General features: G+C 38.7%; 1 protein-coding gene across 2 annotated transcripts in view; it reads right to left on the bottom strand.

The window, feature by feature from the left end:
• Nucleotides 1–49: 49 nt before the first annotated feature.
• Nucleotides 50–17,152, bottom strand: part of si:dkey-183c6.7 (urea transporter 2) — a 35,916-nt gene continuing 18,813 nt past the window's right edge. For both annotated transcript variants that reach the window (XM_025900254.1, XM_025900251.1), the window contains 5 exons: nt 16,862–17,051; nt 11,082–11,229; nt 2,739–2,873; nt 930–979; nt 50–511 (listed from right to left, as the gene is read on the bottom strand). In XM_025900254.1, the coding sequence (XP_025756039.1) occupies nt 329–511; nt 930–979; nt 2,739–2,873; nt 11,082–11,229; nt 16,862–17,051 (706 nt within the window). In that variant the 3' untranslated portion in view covers nt 50–328. The remainder of the gene's footprint in view (nt 512–929; nt 980–2,738; nt 2,874–11,081; nt 11,230–16,861; nt 17,052–17,152) is intronic.

Here is a 17,152-nt window from a genome sequence, read left to right on the forward strand (position 1 = left end):
CGGCTTTGTATTTCATTTGAGGAAAATAATACAAGGGGGCTAATCAGAGTGGAATATTTGACGTATTTAATAGAAATGGTCAGGTTTGAATACATAAATTTATGTAAAGACTACTGAACATTTCACTGCTGTGCCTTAATTGCAACACTGTCGGCAAAATATAGAATGAAGTCCTCCTTAAAGTGTTCAGTAAAGTGTTCACGGTCTTTAACAAGCCTATGCTGACATGAGAATGTTTACCTAAAAATGTTATGGTCTAGTCCATCCAACTAACAGCATGACAGTTCAGATGCAGTACTGCGTACACAGGTGCATGTCTATCCTCACGCTACACATCTGTGCTCTCCCTTTCTTCGGTGTTTCCAGCTTCCCATTGGCTGCGCGAGCGCAGGTTGCGTTCAGGAGCTCTCACTTGACCAATCGGGATGCGGTACGCTGCTAAACTGCCGGTCAACAGCAACATCAGTGTGGCCACCAGAGTAGCTGCCCAGCTGCTTGCTGGGAGACCAACCTTGGCAGAAAAAAGAGAGAGGATCTTTAATAATGAATAAGACTGAAGTGAGACAAAATTTCATGTCCGCTACTTTTAGAAATTCTCCTTCTATATATGTGCAAGCTTTTAGGACACTGAATCCATAATTTTTTTAGATTCAAAGTACACGGATCGTGTGTCTATTGTGACTACTTATTTGAAAGTTATAGTTATTTTAGTTACATTTGGTGGCTCCTGTAAACACATCTAAGGCTAAAGAAAGTGATTTAAATTTCACAGTTCCAGATCTAGTTCCAATCAATTTGAAAGCTATATCCTATTTTGGAATAATAGGAAGTTCTACAGACTATAAAACATAAGCGGCCAAGCTTGCAGGGAATCACCCTTGGGATCAGAAATGTGAAAAGGGTTGTGAAAGGCCTGTGTGTGTACTCACAGTTCCCATCAAATTGCTCAAAGCAATGTCAGCATATGCAGAGAAGAAGGCTGCGGACGGGAGAAAAAAAAAGATTAGGCCAAATATATCCTCCACATATTCACTCCCTATCACTCTCCAGGTTTCTGTCTCACAATCTGCTCTGTGGTATTTAGTTGCACTTTCTCCTGTCCTGACAGTAGACACATTACCAGCTCCACGTAAGGCCAATTTACCTAATGTGAGCAGATTAGGTCCCTTTTCAGAGGGGTCAGTACCACTGTTCATGTTGCCTGAGCTGCAATTTGATTCTGTATTCACGTGTTAAAGGTTTGAAAAGGAAACACATTCTGAATAGAGATAATCTGTCTATTCAGAATGCCTTTCCAACTTATAACTGACACAATTAGAAACAATTGTTCAGTGTAATTACAGCTATTCAGCATGAAGGAAAGAGGTAAATAGAGGAAAAAAGGAGAGGAGCAGTAATAAGTAGAGGGATAACATAGAAAAGGGGAAATAAACTGAATTAATGACAGGAAAGTGGAAATAGTGTATGCACAGAAATGGTGTGACTGCAGGTTAAATAAGCTGTTTATTTCATATGTATGTGGTCATTAATGGAGACATGCCATATTCTTCTTAAGGAGGGATGATTCAACATCAGAATGATCAACAAAAGAATTCATTTAGTGATGATTCACTGAGAAGAGCTGTGATGGAGTAAGTGACATTTTGGTGAGTCAAAGAACACCAGCAAATTGAGCAAATTACATAAATGCACAAAAAAGAAGCCTTTCGTTCAAACGGGTGAATATCACAGAGACCCACGTAAATGGTTTTATTGTGTTGGGCATGAAAAAAAATCTGTCTTGTTTGTTTGACCGCAATTTCCTCTCAAAGTAAGTTGGTTGCTGTGAGTATTACATATTACTATCGGGTTATTGACACATGAAAACTTCTTACCCACATTATCAAGATGAAGAAAAAAAAAAAAATAAATAAATTTGACTGCTTTAACCCAGGGGTGGGCAACTCCAGGCCTCAAGGGCCAGTGTCCTGCAGGTTTTAGATATCACACCTGAATCAAATGATTATTTCATTACCAGGCCTCTGGAGAACTTCAAGACATGTTGAGGAGGTCATTTAGCCATTTAAATCAGCTATGTTGGGTCAAGGATACATCTAAAACCTACAGGACACCGGCCCTTGAGGCCTGGAGTTGCCCACCCCTGGTTTAAAGGGTTAAAGCTAAGTGATAGCCAGCTTTAATGCTTCAGCACCATGGACAGAGGCAATGGGAAGCTTACATTTGGACTAGTAATAATAGTTTTGTTGCCCTCCAGTGGCATATTTAAGTACTGAGACCCACAATTACACAAGCAAAAAGATTGTTTTGCAGTTTTATTATTACTGTAAGATAAATACAAGGAAGATCACTTCATTTTAAGCACATATTATTTTAAAAATGGGAAACAATATGGTTGTATTGTTGTTGAAAGCTATTTTAAGCTGCTCTCTTAATTAAAAGGTGTCACCACAGCAGGTAACTCCACATATTCCATTTTTAAAATTTCTTGCACCACATTGCCCTTCCTGACACCCAAGGTACTTGTTTGGTAGGGCGCTTTTTCTAAGGCAAAAGCTATTGTGCGTATTAGAGTATAGAGTATACACAGTGGTTAGAGAAGAGCATCCCCCAGAATAAATTTGTAATTAAATGCCATCTTACATCATTTGTTATGTAACTGCCGCGTCATTTAACTGCCATTAGATACTTGGGACAACAGATAATAACTGTGCCTGTGTGTGTCTGTGTGTTTGTGTTACCACTGGCGATAGCAAAGAGGTGCGTCCACAAGCTGAAGGTAAAGAAGAGTCCTCCAACAGTCATGCAGCCCAGAGCTCCATTAAACCCTGACAGACCTGAGTACAGAGATTCATGACGCACTGCCATGGACAAACCTGCCACACATACACACAATAAGAGCCAATGAATGAGTCACACTTGTTCGCAGATATGGTAATAACACAAGTGGAAATACGCAAATAACAATTAATTACTGCATCCATCACTGACATACTGAAGTACTAAGTAAGTGTCCATGTGGTGGTGCTATATGCACACTATTGTGTCGCTGCTCTCAGTGCAATGTGTAATTTGCGTGTAACCTAATAAGGACATTTTAATGTTTCCTGGCTGCTACTTCAAATCAACACACAGGAAGAGACAAAAACTGGTCCAGAGTAGAATAGAATAAAATTGGCCTTTATTGTCATTGTACATGTCCAATGAAATTGTGGGTGCTCCACAGGAATAAAAAATATATAGTGGACAGCAAGAATAAATAGCAAACAGGATAATATATATACAATCAAGATACAAAAATAAGAGAAAAGCACAGATTATAGAACAAATGTCACTGAATATCAACATTTCACTGAAGCTCAAATAAGAGCAATTAGTATTTTAAAGTCTTGTGTAACTGGGTTTACAGAATATGATGCATCTCTAAGGTAACTGCTGCCAATTTGCCTGCTTTGTCTATTGTATTCCAGAATATTGCAGGTTGAATTGGGCCATCTGTATGTCGAATGGGGCCACACCAAAGCGAATCTGCCTATTACATTTTCTTAACCCTTATCCTATCAGTGATATGCAGTTTTAGATTTGAAACAGAGAAAAACATTCAAATCTTTATCACAAGTGATTAATTCATTCTGGGTTTGATGTCAAAGAGGCAGGTGGATTAAGACAAGGTCAGTGCCTTGCCTCTGTCTCCCATGCACACGAGATATCCACAACAGTGTGACGCTGAAACTAAAAGCAAACTGCACAGGGGGCATGCTGACCCAGATAAATCTCTGCAGGGCCAAAAGCACTGCCATTTTTTCTCCCTGGCCTCCGGCACCAGCTGCACAATGTCTCTCAACCTTCACAAGGGAGAATAACAATTTTAATACAATGAAGTAAGAACACGTAGAGCCACTGAGTTCATCTGCAAAGGCCAACAAGTTTTTTTTTCCAGAATCAGTGAGCATGACAGTTAACATTTCTCTGAAATATTTAACCTTTGTTGAAATGTAAAAAAAAAAAAGAAAGTATTGCAACACAGTGTTGTGGTGGTTCGCACAATCCACTGACTGGTTGAGGCTTTTCTTTCTGGAGTTTCATTATTCCCTCTGTCTATGTGGGTTCTCTTCATGTACCCCGGAATATGAGTGTGAATAGTTGTCTGTTTGCGTTAGTTCTGCAATAGCTTGGTCACCTGTACACGGTGTACCCCACCTCTCGCCCTGGGATACATCTTCAACCTTGCATTTGGAGCAAATCTGACCTTTTGAAAAAGTTTTTGTGTCAGATTGTTTCCTGATTGATTATTTAAACTTTGCTCCATTGTCATACACCTAATTTGCAATGGCTGCATGTTCACTTCCCTCATGTAGGTAAACACCTTTTAATGTAATGCATCCCAATCCATCAGCAGAATGCCAACAATTGCTAATTAGTATGTCAGGAGATATTCTAATTACAGTACTGGATATATTCAAATGTTGGCCTGGTGTAGGTTGCAGATTAATAGTTAGGACACAATCGAAATAATTAATATTCATTTCAAGGACATGCCAATATCAGCTTTCATGGCAATCTGTCATGTATTTGTTAACAACAAGCTTTAACCTGTAAGTCATTAGGACACATTATGCCCACATTATGTTCATCAATGTGAAAAACTGTGTGATAATCCATCCAGCTTTTTAAATATTTCCATTCCAAGAGCCGCACCAATATTGTTCCCAATCCCCCATGCCTTCCCTCAGATCTAATGCAAGTGACTATATAAGCTGGATAAAAAGAGTGCATATTGCAAAGTTGTTAGTAAATGTGCACCATGTAGCTCGTAAGATTCAGCACGAGCCCTGTAGTAGGAGTGATGGACTTTTAACTGTCTGTATTTGTCTAATATTATAAAATAAATGACTGAACACGGTCTGGCTGTGAGGAGTGACCCTTTAATCCTCCATTTGCTCTTCTTATAAATCATTAACACACGTGCGCTAAGCTGGATGAGCTCCACTTTGCTAAGTACATTTTTTTTTAATCTTTCAGACCCAGTAGAAACTCTTTAATGCCTGAAAATTAAAGATAATACACAGGGTAAATGCATGGTGACTGTGCATGGTCGCTCTGATGCTGGTTTCACAGACTGTATTTTCCAAGGAACTATCAATTTCGGTGGTTCCTCTGTAGATTAATGACCCTCAGGCAGTGCTGTGATTGATTTCCTTATTACCAGGCATTGGCAGCAGCAGTTTGGCAGTCTGGACCTGAAGCAGACTGACCACACCCCTGTGGTGCTTCCTTACTCTGTGTCTGCTGGACTACTGGCTTCCACTCCCGTTTGCTTTTTCTCTTTTTACGGCCACCTCCTTCAGCAGCTGCTCGTTAAACGCTTCACTTCCCTCTGCGCTCATCTCGTCTCTGCTTCCTTTCACACTCTCCATTTTTTATTCCCACCATTTTCTTTTGTTTCTCACACGCAGTACTTTTCCTGTTCCCTTCATTGTTTTCTTCATCACTCCTCCTTTTCCCACTTGGTCTCTTTCTACACCATTAAAGACTAATAGCTTTGATGGAGAAAGTCCCTGAGGATACTAAAATTTTTTACTGTTTTTACTTCTTTATTCTTGTGTGTTCCTGCTGTGAAACTCTCTTTCTGATGTCATCTGTGCTATCAGAATGAGTCAGAATGAGTATTCATATCATAGCTTGTTGTGTTGTTACCTACTGTTTGTTGTCCTGTTTTATTGTTTGTTTTAATTGCCTCATGCTTTTACTGACTGTGAAGCACTATGGTCAACACTGTTGTTTTATTATGTGCTATATAAATAAATTTTGATTGATTGATTGATTGATTGATATTAAATCCAGTATGTCCTCTCTCCTTTTTTTCCTCTCCTCCCTTTTCCACATTCCTCCATTAACAGTGACTTGCAAAAAGAGTAAATGGTGGAGAAATTAATCGCAATGAACTCATATGAACTTTGGATAATATCTAACTTGGTAGTTTGGCATTTGCCTCCTAAATTTCCTTTCCCACCCAGTGGACCCTCCTGGCAAGACCGTCCTATGTTGGTAATAATTCTAATAAACTTGAGCACAAGATAGAGGAAGACACCCTACAATAAGCTGAAACATTAACTTGTTAACTTTAATAGCAGGAAATTAACAAGGCAATTCTTTTCTCTCTCTCTTTTTTTGCCATATCTTTCAAGCAACCTATATTTGACAACAGCATAATATCCATCCATTCTTCCATCCACCCATGCTCTTCCTTGTCGGGGTGGGGTGGGTGGGGGGTGCTATCCTAGCTACTATAGGGTGAGAGGCAGCAACAGCATAATAAAGCTGGAAATTCTGTTTCAGGTGTGCCACCCCAATATATTTTTAGTGGCCATATCCATGAAAGTAATTCTGGAGGCGCTGATCCTCTGGGCTTCATGCAACTAGTGATGCAGCCTTTGATGTTTTTAAGGGGAAAACTGTTTGGGGATGAACATAAATTGACTGAATGTGGACTCAAATGTTAACACTCTCCAGGGTTCAACAGTCTAAGCTTCAGATGGAATTATTTATCCTAGCTTTAGTAGTACTTTATATTACAGCTTGGTAATAACATGGTAATAATGGAATAATAATGTGGAGACAATATTACTATGAAATATAGTAGAAATGGGCAGTTTTTCTTTTTGCTGGCCTGATTCATGGTTATTGCTACAGTTATTTGCTGGAAATCATTATACCTCTGGAAATTTCTATTATTCTATTATTACTATGAACTTTAATAGAAACATGCTCTGACTTTATAAACAGAAATTTCAGACTGTTCAGCTCAGTCATTCACAGAAAATACTTCATTTATGTCCTTAAGGTTCTTATGTAATACCCGAAGGTCTGACTCAAGACCACTGGTGTACAGTTTGACCATAATTCTGCCAAGAGCTTAAATAAAATTACAAAAATAGGTGTTAGCGTTTACTTTACACTCTAGTTTGATATATTTTAAACATCCCTATGCATTACAACATTATACTACATGTCGCAAATAAACATCCTTCTCCTTCTTCTTCCACCTTTCTTTTGTTCTTCTGATGCTATGCTATGCAAAATTACAAATGCAGATGTGAGACTTACTCTAAAATAGGCTCCCATTGTATAGCTTCACATTTGACGAAAGAACCCAGAGTTAAGAGTGAACCCTAGCTGACTTCTCTGATGCCTCACTTTTCCTTTCCTCCTGTACCTGATACACAATATGAATGCAGCAGAAGGTAGACAGGCTATGGCCTACATACAGCCCCTGATCTCCTCCTCCTGAAATCCCTCATGGGACTAGTTTACAGCACAATCCTTTGAATGACAGCTCTAAAAATGGCCTCATACTCTCTCCTCTCCAAGTCTGACCCCTGCTTCTGTATCTTTCTGCCTCCTTCTGAAGACATTAAAAGGCGATGAAGCTGTTAAGCTGAGACAGCCTCAATGATTTCATCAGCCTGTCAATAAAATACACATTTCTGAACATCTGCCACCTGCCTGCCTTTTGATCTCTACACATTTAGCACTACAGTCATTTTGTTTTTGTTTTTATTTATGTTTTTGTCACTGATTTCATACTTTGTAAGTAAAAAACAAAACCCAAACAAACAAACAAAGAAATAAACTGGTGACATTTAGTCCATAGATGAATTATACAGGTTTTTTTTTTTTTTTTTACTTTTACTTGCATTAATACAGTACAAAAAAGTGAGTACACCTCTCACATTTTTGTAAATATTTTATTCTCTCTTTTTTTTAATTAGGTTCACCTCAAAATTACTCAACATACAGCCATTAATGTCTAAATGCTGGCAACAAAACATATTTACAAAAATGTGAGGGGTGTACTCACATTTGTGAGACACTGTATATTTAAAAAAACGAACATAATTTCAGGGCATAAGTAGTAAGCCTTAGTATTTTAACAAAAATAATAAAAACATTTAAAATGTTTTCTTTTCAAAACACTTTGGTTTTTTTGTTTGTTTGTTTTTGTTTGTTTGTTTTTGTTTTATTATTTACTTTTTTAGTTGTAACCAGAAATGTAAATGTACAATCCACCTTTACATTCCAATTTTATATTTGATTTTCTTTGTTTGTTTTGTTTCTTTGTTTTGTTTTGTCTGGGTTTTTGTATAGCAAATCTAAAAAAAAATGTTTACACCTAGTTAATAAACTTAATTAAAACAGTGCTTACTGATCATTGTGTATCTTACCAACTAGTCGGTGAAATATCACAAAAGATTATCGGTTCATTTATCTTGTCCAAATAACGATACAAATTCAGTCCAAGATTCACAATAATTTACAGGCTTGTTCTCTTCTTAAAGTAAATACCAGCTTTTTTATCACATATGTCATGAATTATAATAATTCAGTCCTCAAATGAAGGAAATCTGTTGTCAATTATTACTTTACTTTACTTACTCGCTACCAGTAAAATATTATAGAGAGAGATATGCACATTGCTCTTCTGTGCTGCATTTTCAAGCATGTTTATCTTTTTGTTGTTTCTCTCCCTGTCACTTTTTTATTTCATTTACTCAGGTCATGCCTTATCCTTACTTTCCCTTCAAAACTTATTATACCCTTTCTCAATTCTCCATCTCCATTTGTTTTGTCTCCTGACACTGATCCTTCTTTTCTTGTTCTAATTCTCTGCTGACCAGGATTCAGTTGTAATTTTAACCTTGTAGCACTTATTCACACTCTCAACTGTCTCAATTGTTGCAGCTGTGGCTTCTTTTCTTTCGGTGTGTGGGTGTCCATTTTACATTTATTCAGAGCTTCTGGTTCACCAAACAATACCAAAAGGTTAAATGCTGCTTATAATTACACAGTAAATGTTATGAACGTTTCACATGACTGTATATACAGTATAGTGCAACATGCCATTTATTTAATAGTTAAGAACAACTGTGCAGATCTGTGACGCAGAGGAATCTGATACATCAGACTTTTGTAGACAAAAAGTACAAAAACAATAAATGAAGTTTAGTTTTATTCTTTTTGAGAGATTTGTTGCCTGGCAGATGTATAGTAAGCCAATTGCAGTAACAACAGCATTTAAAATTAGGAACAGGATTGTTTGTTGGATAAGAGCATATTTTAGGCTAGCGGCTAAATTTTGGATTTTGCAGCAGCTAAAATGTTTCTGATGGAGCCCTAAACTACAGGTGTCTAAATGACAGAGACAAAAGAGTGAGTGACTTTCATGTTAATAAAACACTTCAAATAGCTTAATATGGCTAAAATATGACTAAAATTCTAAAATCATCAAGAGCAAAAGCCGCATTACAAAGAAATGAAGGAAAGAAGAATGGATCACAGAAAAAAGAGAGCATGCACAAATAGCAGTGAGAGAGACTTTGGCATTTTGTCTGTCTGCATTTAGCTGCTACGCTACCTCAGGCTGGTTCCTCTTGGCTCTGTCTCCTACACAATCTCATTATAGTCACATCCCTTTGATTACTTTCCCATCACACCGTTGTTTTTATTGCAGCAGTCTGTGTGGTTGTTTGTGTTTGTGTCTGTGTGTTTCTGCATGCCTGTGTGTATGTCCCTGCCACTGTTAGCATGTGTCCACAAGTTTGTGTGAGTGTGTAGCTGTACCAGCTTACTCCCACTCTTCTTTTTTTATTCTGTATGACTCATAGCTGCAAACACACATGATGTACACACACACACACACACACACACACACACACACACACACACACACACACACACAAAGTATTTTGGGACACTGTACTAAAGTTACATAGATGTGGCTGGAATCAGTGCTGAACGTCCAGCATTTCTCATTCTTTTGTGTAAACAGAGTCAGAGTGAAGCAGATATAAGAAGAACACATTTCCACAGCCCCGTGGGTTTGTATATAAGCCAACAGTATTAGTGCCCTGCATGGCTAATTGCTTTGTGTTTTATTTATCTTAGTGCGCACAAGCTGCTGCTGCAAACAGTTTCTTATTTATACATCTGCTGCTGACATGTCTTATTTTCAGAGAGATGCATGAACCTAACCTGACACTGACCTCATTAAAACACACTTTCCTGTGACATTTCGCATGCAGACATTTATGTCTTCAGGTCCTGGCAGAGGTATTGCATTTTGGTTTTGGGCACAGGTGTGATTACATGCGTAACACCAACTTTGACACATTGTTTCACAAACCAGTAAAGCATGATAAAGCATAGCTTTTAGGCCAAATCTGTTAATATTGTTAATATAAACAGAGTTTTCCAGTATATTATGTGTAAATGTTAATGACTCATTTGGGGTTATCATCATGCTTCCACCTGGGTATCAATCACAAGGCATGTAAGTTACTGTAGGATAATTGTGTGAATAAAAATATGAATAATCTGTGTCTTCCAACCTTGTAATTGATTTGCAAATGTGTGCATATTTCCTAAAGTAAATAAGGCAGGCTCAGATGGATAAACAATGGATTCACAATTTGTAAAATCACAGAAAGCAGAGCATGAAACAGACCTAGAGCACTGTAGGGAACCATGAGCTATTCCAGATTTCAGTCTGACTGTGGCTGTATTTCTCTTTGTGTTTTGTGTCTTATATCTACAGTGTCTTCAAGAAAGGTCTAATAGGCTCAGAAAAGGCAGACTTTAAGTCCTTTGTGAAGGTAAACTGGATCCTTCTACCACACCATAACACAAACAAAACAACCTTGTGAAAGGGTCCACTTCTCCCCTCAGTAAACATAAATGTCTTTCTTACAGTTTGTACTGCTGGCTTTCTGTCATAAATATTGTCTCATGCTTGGAAATGGTACCCCAGAGCCACCGAGGACATTGTTACACAACTATTTTCACACAGTAATACTCGCGTCCTCACATTTTCCTGTGAAGTTTAGGAGTTCCCTGTAAGTGGTGAGCTGTAAGGTGATGTATCATACAATGAAATGCTGACAAGTTGATCCCAGTATCACTGAAGACTGTGTTAAATTGGGATTTATTGTGAGTGGTGCATTTGTATGATGCACAAACAAATGCAATAACACTTTTCTCTCCCACTCCTCCCATGCAGCCACATGAACACACAGACTGAAACCAACCGGTCAGTGTTCCTACTGCGGATCCCAGCAGAGCATGAACGGCGAGCAAGGGGGAGTAGAGGAAAACAGCTCCCAAGATGAGAAGGGACGGTCCCAGGTCCCCACAGGCAAAGATCTGACCCACTCCAAGAGGGATGCCACGTATTACCTGGACAAAGAGGGATTATTTGCTTTGCTTTTATTACCTAGCATACTGAAGAGCATTACACAGAATTCATACAAGTTGCAAGAGCAGAAACACTCTCACAAAAACATAATAGCACAATGGTTGAAATAACCTCAGTGACTTTCTTGCAGCTTAAATCAGCATTCTTTTTTTACCAACACTCACACACACCCGTGCTGCATCCAAACCAGTTAAATGAAGAGTTTCCATGGTGATGTGCTGGTGCACCTGCCTGTCGTGGATATTTACAAGTCATAAACGGTCTTTCATTATATTGCTGTAACTCTTGCATGCGTGCCTCTGTATGCGTGTGCATTTGTGAAGGATTAAATACACTGTCAGTGAAGTGCAGCCAGAGCACCATCCTCAGCAGAATGACTGAAGCCGAAGACATCAAATATAAATAGGATCGACGTCATCACCATCTCTGGAGAGAACCAGAGGAAACATGAGTGAAAGAAAGAATGGAGGAGAAATTGGAGACTGATGGAAAAAAGTAAAACAGAGAGCAACAGAAAAGAAATACTGGATAAAAAAGGGGGAAAATTAGGAAGAGGAAAGAAGAAGTAGCAAGGAATAAGAGGATGGGACTGGATCACAGTGACCTTGTTCATTGTAAACTAAAGGGAAGGAGAGAGATAAAGAAGGAAGGAAGGAGATTTGCACAGCAGAGCAGGGAAACAGACTGGAAGGAAGAGAGGCACAGAGATGAAAAGAAGGATTTAGAGGTTTTAAATCTCATAAGTAACAAACAAAAAGGGAATCTATTAAATTCAAAGAACAGCTTTTTATGCGATGAAAGACAGACAGATGGAGTGAATGAGAAAGGAAATAATGAAATATGTCTGAGGGAGGGAAAGATGGAGAAACTTTGATATGTGGGTAAAAAAACAGAAAAAAAAAGAATCTGAGTTGATGGAGCTGAAAGTTGTGGAAAGTAATTATTTAGTGTGAGGGACAAACTGTGCCACGGGGTGTGATGCTTGTTAATGGAATCGTGTGTAAATCTTGACTCCATATTCAGGACACCTTACAGCGCTTAAGGCTTTAAGGCAGCATGGCTAATCTAGTTTAGATAACTTCACAGTTACTTTGCATATCGTCGTGTACAGAAATGCACTCTAGGCAATGTGCTACAAAAAAAAAAAGAAGAAGAAGAAGAAGAAGAAACAATTTCAGTCTGTAGTCTTTGTCAGATACCTTCATACTAGCAAGCCTGCTTACAGGTCTTCTAAGGTCATGTCCCTGCCTTCAGTGTTTTGTTAGCAGGGAACTGTTATTTTCTTAAAGAAATAATGAAGCAAAGTCATGCACAAAAACAGAGAGAATGTCTCCCGGCTCCAGTGGATGAAAGCTGAAGTCAAAGCACAAGAGCCAAAGACTGAAGTTCCCTAAATGGACACTTAAGGCTGATTCTAAAGGCAGTTCAATTCCAGCTGACTCCCATGTTAAAATGCTCAAATTTGCATACCCATTAACCTGGAGCTCATGCTTTCCAGCATACTTTTTTCACGGTTGCTGTTTTAACAATACTCGGGTGCAGCTTTCCAGATCGCAGCCAAACACATCACCAACCACAACACACACTCAGGACCCAGTGCTATTTACACTGGGCAGCGTGATGAGCCGATGCAGCTCCGATGCGTCGGCTTCTCCTGCAGCTGCGCCTCACCTGACTACTGCCTAATGCATTTGGTATCTATATGTCATTTTCTCTTTTGTGGCAACAACACATGGGATAAAATCTATCCCTTTTCTTCTGATTATCTGGGTCATGGGTGGTCTATCCCATTTGCCATAAGGTGAGAGACAGACAACCATTTGCATTCACATACTGACCTATGGATAATTTAGAGTCATCAATTAACCTAACTGCTTGTCTCAGGCCTGTGGGGAGAAGCCAGAGTACCCAAAGAGAACTCAAGCAGACATGCGGAGAAGATGCAAACTCCACACAGAAAGACCCTCAGCCTGACAGTGGATTCAATTCCCGAACTTTCTTGCTGCGAGGCAAGAGTGCCATCACGGCAGCATGTTGCCTCACAGGGGATAAAATATTTATATAAACTGAATTAAGGCTTGAGGTCATGCATGGGTTATTGGGCTTGTTAATGCATAACTCCTCTTTGTCCTCTTTGTTTGACAGGTGGGTTCAAACTATGCTCTTGGTTATCTTCTAGACATAACCTCGGCTAATTGGAGTCACTAACCTGCACCTTTTGACCATGTTTGTGGTGCTGGTTATCTGACAAATACCATGAATTGCTGTGAGGTTAATTGTACTAACGGCCCAGGAAAGAATCTGGAGCTCCAGTTTCGTTGAGAAAGCAGTCTGTGCTGACTACGAGTGTGCTTTGGTAAAATGAAAAATAAAGCAAGTTAGCTGATAATTTGGCCCTCAACCTTGATGATTGTAAATTACTTCCTTTGATATAAAACCCCCCTTCCACCAGTCAGGGACACTCTCGAGAAAGCATGAGATGCCTTCATGAATGGCTGCAAGTGGAAATGATGTGTTTACTGATGATGACAGAAATAACTGGATGAGTTCTGAAGTGTGCAGGGCTTTACGTTCTGCTCAGTTTCAGTCAAATGCTGCAAAACTGGTCTGACAGTTTTGCAGCGCAATGATAACGACACAAAGCATACTGCAATGACAACACAGGAGTTTCTCAACACAAAGAAATTGGATATTCTTCCATGACCAAGTCAGTGACCTGATGTCATGCCAGTGTATTTGGTATTTCTCTGTGTGAGTCTATACAAAAACATGTTTTAGGAATTTGTATATTTTTAAACTACCAAATTGTAATTAGAGCATAAACCTAGTTGTTAAGACATTATAATATCCACATAATCACCAAGCTTTTCTGATTTGGGTCACTTAATTGGGTCTGCCAAAGATCGAATGGAAATTTAAATTCAGTTGCTGTTTAAGTGCTGAGATGCCAGCTGGCTCACTGAGATCAAAAGCCGAACACAGCAGCTGGTGAGAGTCTGGATTCTTGTCTTGTGAGAAGCAGCTCAAGGTAAGTGCCTTTCATTTGAATTCACTGGCTGAAAGGAAATAAATTCCTTACAAAGGTACACTGTTCAGCAACTTGTAGACAGTCTACTATACTTTCAGCATCAAATTCAGGAGTAAGTTCTCACTCCGATGTTTTGTCTTTTTGTCCCTGACTGCTGAACCCCAAGTTCCCAAATCCCCCTGAACCCCCATCTCAGCCCACCCACCTACTCCCAAACTTACTGGGAACCTGATTAGCACTGCTGATATTTAAACCATTCATCACAAGTCCAAGCCCTTTCTCTCCGCAGAAACTGAAAAGAATACAATTAAAACCTTAACCTTTATAAAGAGCCTAACCTGTGCAATCACATTCTCCCAGCAAAAATCATTAGTTGAAACAGTTTTGACTCATTATAATTTCCAAACAGGACCGCCACCACTGACTGTTGCTAAGTAACTGGTGAGTCATTGCTGGCTGCTCTTATGCATATAGTGCTCCCAGTTACTTGTTCACTCTGGAGACCAGGCTGCAACATGATGCGCACTCTTAGGATAACCCTGGCCTTAGTTAAGCTTGTTTTATGTCTCTTTTTTTTCTTCATTATATATCCTGCCAACTTCTAATATTTCCTTTTGTGACTGCAAATGAGCAGCACCTCTTCTTTTTAAATGACTTGATGAGCTGCCTTTTTAAGATATTTTACTGGATATCCTCATGATGTCAGCTCATCAGTAACAGAAATCCAGTTAACCATCATGTAGTTTACTACTTCTCAGGTAGAATTTTATAAAACCAATCAAGTGGCTAATGTGGCTAATGGGACTAAAAGTGGAGTGATTAGGCACTCCCTGGCTACTTTGTTAGGTACACCTGTTCTGGTGCTTAGTAAAAGAAATATCTAATTAGCCAATCTCATTAAAAGCTCTCAGTATATTTAGGCATGAGAGAGAAGAAAGAAGAAATATCAGAGAGAAGAAAGCTGATTTAAGTGACTTTGAATGTTTCATCATTGTTCGCACCAGACAGACTGGTCTTAGGATTTCAGAAAATGCTGATCTGCTGGGATATTCCTGGAAAACCACCTTTAGGGTTTACAGAGAATGGTCCAAGAAAGTGACTTTACCTATTAGATCACTGAAGGGAAAATGCTTTGTTAACGCCAGAGGTCAGAGTAGAATGGCCACATAGCTGCAAACTGATAGGAAGGAAACAGTAACAGTGTCCACTCTTTACAGTCAAGGTAACTCTGAAAACCTGAACCAGGTAGAGAAACAAGAGAAAAGTGGAAAAACATTGCCTGTTTTGATGAGCCTTGATTAATGCTGCAACATTTGGATGGTAAGATCAATATTTGGTGGGAAAAAATGAAGGCATGGCTCCATTCTGCATTCATGTTGTTTCCAAGTGTTGGTTAAAATTGTATAAACTGTACAACCTTGTCCTGTAATTGCACTTATAATTTTTTCATATATGTGCGTTTGTCTAGCTAGAAGAAAATGGGATCATACTAAAATTAATTAAAACTTTTCCCATGGTGCACTTCGAATGCATTCACTGCTGGACTCCAAATCTTAAAAAAAATGTCTTTGCCAGCATATTTTCACTATTTAATATTTACACCTCTGGCACATCCTGGATAAGAATATTGGTTTCCTCTCTACTAGTCTCACAGCACCATTAACTCTCAGCAGAGAGACACATTTTAAGAAACTGTGACTTGCCTTTATATGTGTGGGATCCTAATAAACTCCTAATGGCATCAATGAGATGTAGTGCTGTAATAAAGTTCTCCCAATGCATTGAGCACAGCCCACCTGTGTTCTGGATCATTAAATGATCCTCATCTCAAAGTAATGTTACTGTAAATCTGACTCGCCCATGTGACAATTATCACTGAAGTTAACAGTATCACTAGTGCCCGTGAAATATGGCTGGCATGAAAGACAGTTATTTGGTTATGCAAGATGTTAGAGATTTTGATTTTTTTGTTTATGTACTGTTATATAGTTTATATGACACTTAATACATTTATTTCATAATCTTTCAATAGTTCTAATTATATCAGTGAGGAGAGCCAGAAATACATAAATATCTCTTTTTGTAATGAAATACCAATAAACAGTACCACATACTCTAGGAAATGGCACCTGAGTGAATAGACAGGATATAATGAGTGATTGTGCCAGTGGGACTAAGCCAACACAGTCAGACTGAAAACCAAGATGTCAACTCTTACATAAACTTGAACGTGCAGAAATCAATCTCAATAATTTTCACAGAAAACATATGGACAACTTCAGGGATCTAAGGCCTGAGGCAAATAATGCACCTGGACATGGCTAGATGATATGAGACAAATGAATAATTCATTTTCGTTGTGTCAGACTTTCTGTCCCAGTATGAAAGTCAATGAAAAATCAAAAGGGTGACAGGTATAAAAATCTGTTAAAATGTAGCCTTCAGTATTTTGGTAATTCTTTTCCATATCTCAAGGTTTTAGTCATCGATTCCAGATTATAGTTGCATCTCTGTGCCTTCACATAATTACTTCTACAGTTTTTATCAGACAGAATCCCAGTTCAGAGGTTTTACATATTCTTTACCTGTAATGCTATGAGCTCTGTAGCGTTGGGCTCCAGGGCCCCTGGTGGTTTTACTGAGTGGTGTGGAAAATAGGGGTGTTCTGGGCCAGTACACAGGAGGTAGAGGATGATAATAATGTTGAAGGGAAACACGGCAGCAGGCAAGTCCCAGCGGTCTAAAAACGATGAGAGTCCACTAAAAAGAAAGACACTGAAAAAAGGAAAACAGTAAGGAAGAAATAATGAGAAATAGAAACCCTTTCTTATTGAAATAGACAAAATTACACTGGTAACTTATTGATGCATGCTCTA

This window comes from Oreochromis niloticus, linkage group LG3 (assembly GCF_001858045.2).
Source record: "Oreochromis niloticus isolate F11D_XX linkage group LG3, O_niloticus_UMD_NMBU, whole genome shotgun sequence".
NCBI lineage: Eukaryota > Metazoa > Chordata > Actinopteri > Cichliformes > Cichlidae > Oreochromis > Oreochromis niloticus.